Here is a 4,958-nt window from a genome sequence, read left to right as displayed (position 1 = left end):
TGAATTCGTGCATCTCGTACGCCTCTTAAAAATATGTCTTTGCTCAAGTTCAACTCTAAAAACAAAAACAATTGCATGTGCTTAGGGCTTACTTTGTGTTCAGATCTTCTCTATGCTTTGTTGTCAATCAAATCATTGCACCATAAACCACAAGTCCACAACGCCGTTCCAGCCAGCCTCATCAAACACGTCATAGTATCGCCAGTCAAATCTGCTGGCTGATGGGGTTGTTGTTCTCCCGCGAAGGACGCTCGGGCTTCTCCCGCGGCTCCACCGCGGAGGAGGTCACCGCCGGCATCGATGGCCACGGCCTGGTCGCCATTATCACAGGTATTCCATACGGCTCGTATGGGCACGCACACCGTCAGAAAAATACTCCTCCGATCCTTCGGTTGAGACTGTCTGAGCTAAGCTTGTGGAACTAATACGGTGCAGGTGCGTCCAGTGGCATCGGGCTGGAGACGGCGCGGGTCATGGCGCTGCGCGGCGTGCACATCATCATAGCCGTCCGCAATGTTTCCGCCGGGCTCGCGGCCAAGGAGGCCATCGTGGCCAAGATCCCGGGAGCCAGAGTCAGCGTGCTGGAGCTGGACCTCAGCTGTATGGCGTCGGTGAGGAGATTCGCCGCCGAGTTCGAGTCTCTGAACCTGCCCCTCAACATTCTCATGTGAGATAAGAACTGTACTTCTGCTGAAATTGCTCCACTGATTCCGTTCAAGGGAGGAAAAGAAATGATGCTATTGCTTCGTCTTTTCGGCAGCAACAACGCTGGGGTGATAACCAAGGATTGCACGCCTTCCCACGACGGCCTCGAATTGCATTTTGCGACTAACCACATCGGTGTGTCGTCTTAGTCTTTTCTATAGTCTTATCTATGCAAATCGTTTCCTGATTTACTTTTGGTTGCATCTGTTGTTTATCGGAAGTTTGAAGATCCGGGGCGTACGTGCTCTGTTCTTCTGAGTTATCATATCAGACTGACTCTAAGAATGCGGTAGCATTTGGACTTGGATGGCAGGGCATTTTCTTCTAACAAACCTCTTATTAGAGAACATGAAGAGGACGTGCAAGGAAGGCGGTGTCGAGGGAAGGATTGTCAACGTGTCTTCTATGGCACATCTCCTAAGCTACCCTAGTGGGATCTGTTTCAGCAAAATACGCAATCCTTCTGGGTAATCTCTAGTTATGGCAACATGAATTATCGCGCGAAATTGGGTATACTTGATAATGTTGATGCGTGAATAACACAAGTTCTTGTTTGGGCTGTACACAGTTCCAACACTTTCAAAGGCTTCATGGCTTACTGTCAGTCCAAGCTTGCCAATATTCTTCATTCCAGTGAGCTGTCCCGAATTCTCAAGGTATCCTAGGCCTGATTTAGTTCCCAAAAATTTTCACCCCAAACTATCACATCGAATCTTGCGGCACATGCATGGAGTATTAAATATAGATAAAAAAAACTAATTGCACAGTTTGGTTGGAAATCGCGAGACGAATGTTTTAAGACTAATTAGTCCATGATTAGCCATAAGTGCTACAGTAACTAACGTACGCTAATGATGGATTAATTAGGCTTAATAAATTCGTCCCGCAGTTTCCAGGCGAGCTATGTAATTATTTTTTTTTATTAGTATCCGAAAACCCCTTCCGACATCCCCGAAATATCCGATGTGACATCCAAAAATTTTCATTTCGCGAACTAAACACACCCCTAGTTCTCTGCCACCGTAAGAAATTTACTGTATAGTAGCACGAGATTAATGTGTGAACTAGATTAATGATAAAACAAAGGAACAATTTCCATGGACAGGATGAAGGAATAAATATTTCAGCTAATGCAGTTCACCCTGGTGTCATTGTGACCAAGAATTCCAAGAACATGCCTATCGTCCATGGTATTTTTCTGATCAAATCTTTCAGAACAACCCCAAAAGGGTCTCTAATCCAATCAACATGCTTACATCCATGAGCTCTTGTGGGAACTTTAACCCTTTTTGTTTTCTGCTACTGTTACAGCTCTAATGGTCTCCTTTGGCAGAATCTTTGGTAGAAGCATAGAGCAGGTAGGATTTCACCTCATCTTTTTTACTATTTGCTTAGCTTGTTTGTCGAAGCAACATGAACTGAATTATGATCTGTATTGCCTTTTGTTTTATCTTCGCTATAAAGGGTGCTGCAACGACATGCTATGTGTCAATGCATCCTCAGGTTAAGGGAATAAGCGGGAAGTTCTTTGACAACTGTAACATAGCAAAACCAAGCTCCAAAGCTTCTGACGCTGAGTTGGCCAAGAAGCTCTGGCAATTCAGCTTACACACAGTGTCCTCTTGATCAAGTACCCCCTCTCTCCTGTAACAAAGTATACAGAAACATTAAAAATTGTATCCAAATATAAGAGTTTATGAGACAAAAGAATAATTTTACATTAAATAGTCACAGAAATTTGCTAAGTACTCCGTACTGTATTAATTGTTACATGTAATTTTTCAACAAATCCCCTTTCTGGTGGACCTAGGCCCGAAGAGTGCCGGCTCGTGGGTATAGCGAGCTGTGCTGGTATCCACTGCGCACTCCAACAAGTGGTATCGGAGCGCATGGCCGGAAAAAACTAGAAAATATGAGGGGTCACATGGTGACGGGGAGCCCACATTAATGTCTCGGGGGTCACACAGGTTGTGTGTGATATGGAGCGTTGGACTCGGGGCCTGGATAGCATCTTCCGGAGATCACACGGGATTGTGTGATGTGAAGAGTTGGGTTCGTTGTGTGACGGCGGAGATTGTTATGTTTAGACCCACATCGGATATTAACGGTGGGGGAGCACAACATATAAGGCGGGGACAATTATCACCTATCATGCTAGTCTTTTATGTTGAGTTAGGCCCAAGGCCTAGGTATGTTGTGGGCTCCGGTGGACCTGTGCCTGAGGGACGCTGGCTCGTGGCTATAGCGAGTTGGATTGTATTCCGCTGCGCACTCTAACAAGTATAATATACAAAAACATTAAAAATTGTATCCATATCCAAATACAAGAGAGTTTCAGAGACAAGAATAATTTCACATTATAAACAGTCACCGAAATTTGGCAAGTATTGTATTGTGTATTCCGCTGCGCACTGTAACAAGTACGATATACAGAAACATTAAAAATTATGAGTTTCGGAGACAAGAATAATTTCACATTATAAATAGTCACCGAAATTTGGCAAGTAGTGTATTGTTACATGTAATTTTTCAACCAATCCCCTTTAGTCACGAGTATGATAGTCTCTAATTAGAAAATGAAGTGAGGACACATCTTTTACATTCTCTCTTAATTTATTCTAAAATATCTAGAATACACTATACACGCAAGATGACCCGCGTAAATAGCATGGCCAGCTAATTTTTTCTCATTATATATTTGGCTTAAATCATATTTGTCGTCAATATATATCTTGGCTTAAATCTATTATCGTCTCTATCTCCTCTTCCTTGTGAATTCAAGTTTAGCATTTATTTTTTCACTTTTCCTATTGAACAGTCGCCTGAAATCGGGCTTCTCTGTTCAGGCGATGTGGTACCCATCGATCTGCATTCAACAGTTAGGGCCATGTTTAGATTGAAAAAAATTTCAACCCGATGAATAGTAGCACTTTCGTCTTATTTGGTAAATATTGTCCAATCGTGGACCAACTAAGCTCAAAAGATTCATCTCGTGATTTCCAACTAAACTGTGCAATTAGTTATTTTTTTTACCTACATTTAATGCTCTATGCAAGCGGCTAAAAATTGATGTGATGGAGAGAGAGTGAAAAAACTTGGAATTTGGAGGTGATCTAAACAAGGCCTAGGTTTATTTGCAGATCCACTCAACACAGGAAGTCAACACGTGGGCCGATGCATGCACATGGCCGGTCAGGCGTGGGAGGCGGCCCGTACGACGGCGGCGGAGAATGCCATGCAGGCTGGAGCGACGCCGACGCAGCACAACTGAACCAGGAATCCTAGCGCAGCAGGTGTCCTAAGGGCAGATGGCCGGCCTGGCTGAGCGCGGAATGATTACCTGTGTATATAGGAACATCTAATTTGCGCTTGCGGCCACTACTCACAGTCTTGACTGCTAGATCTCAATCTCAGTGTCGCCTGAAAAAATGTTATATTTCAGGCATATAAAATATAGCAGATCCCTTATTTTTTCTTTAATAAGCTTCAACTAAGGGCGCTTGTTTAGATCCCATGGGCTAAACTTTATTTAGTCCTTCAGTGTTTGCTCACTTTTAGCCTTTGGAGAAACAAAAAGGTGGGGCTAAAAGGGGAGGACTAATTTTTAGGTCCCATTAGTCCATTTGCCCGTCAAGGTGAGCTAAAAGTGCTTCCACCCTTTCTCTCTCCTCTCCATTTCACTTTTTAGTCACCTTTTAGCACCTAGAACCAAGCAGCCATCTTGAGCTAAACTTTAGTCAAAAGACTAAAGATCCAAATAGGCCCTAATGTCAAGGCTATCACAAATTATTTAACTTCTTGACTATCTTACAATTTAAAGTTCATATTTATTTAGTTTGTTGTATTTTTAATCATATTGGTTTGCCTCTCGAAATGATCAAGGATGATACATATTCTTATTCTTTTTATGTGCTTATTTATGAGTAATTGTAATTTTTTATTTTTAAGACTTAACCTTTTCTACTCCCTCCATTCAAAATTATAAGTGATTCTGGCTTTTCTATGTACATAGATTCTGCTATGTATCTAGATATACATTGTCTAAATATGTAGATTTACCTATATATCTAGGAAAACCAGAACGACTTATAATTTAGTACAGAGGGAGTATTATCTAATTTTAGTGAAGAGTTCTTTAAGTTTTTTAAATACTATATTTTAGTTAGAATTTAGCTCCAGTCTAGCCTAGCCTTTGATCAATTCTACATACTAGGCTAATGCAATTGTCACATACGAAGGGGCAATATTTTGAT

At 42.0% G+C, this 4,958-nt stretch overlaps 1 protein-coding gene across 1 annotated transcript; it reads left to right on the top strand.

Annotated features, from left to right (window-relative positions):
* Positions 1-221: 221 nt before the first annotated feature.
* Positions 222-2,331, top strand: LOC136493543 (short-chain dehydrogenase TIC 32, chloroplastic-like). Its single transcript, XM_066489642.1, has 8 exons — positions 222-330; positions 436-667; positions 761-840; positions 1,019-1,172; positions 1,274-1,361; positions 1,811-1,895; positions 2,017-2,063; positions 2,170-2,331. The coding sequence occupies exons 1-8, from the start codon at positions 222-224 to the stop codon at positions 2,329-2,331; spliced, it is 957 nt and encodes a 318-aa protein (XP_066345739.1).
* Positions 2,332-4,958: the final 2,627 nt, after the last annotated feature.

This window comes from Miscanthus floridulus, chromosome 1 (assembly GCF_019320115.1).
Source record: "Miscanthus floridulus cultivar M001 chromosome 1, ASM1932011v1, whole genome shotgun sequence".
NCBI classification, from domain to species: Eukaryota; Viridiplantae; Streptophyta; class Magnoliopsida; order Poales; family Poaceae; genus Miscanthus; species Miscanthus floridulus.
The sequence above is the reverse complement of the archived record's forward strand: the minus strand, read 5'-3'. Positions and strand labels throughout refer to the sequence as shown.

Excerpts from the sequence above, each read along its gene's own strand:
- LOC136493543 (XM_066489642.1), top strand. The coding sequence starts at position 222 with ATGGGGTTGTTGTTCTCCCGCGAAGGACGCTCGGGCTTCTCCCGCGGC. Across the intron at positions 841-1,018 it reads TTTTGCGACTAACCACATCG|GGCATTTTCTTCTAACAAAC; the intron begins GTGTGTCGTCTT and ends CTTGGATGGCAG. Across the intron at positions 1,362-1,810 it reads AGCTGTCCCGAATTCTCAAG|GATGAAGGAATAAATATTTC; the intron begins GTATCCTAGGCC and ends TTCCATGGACAG.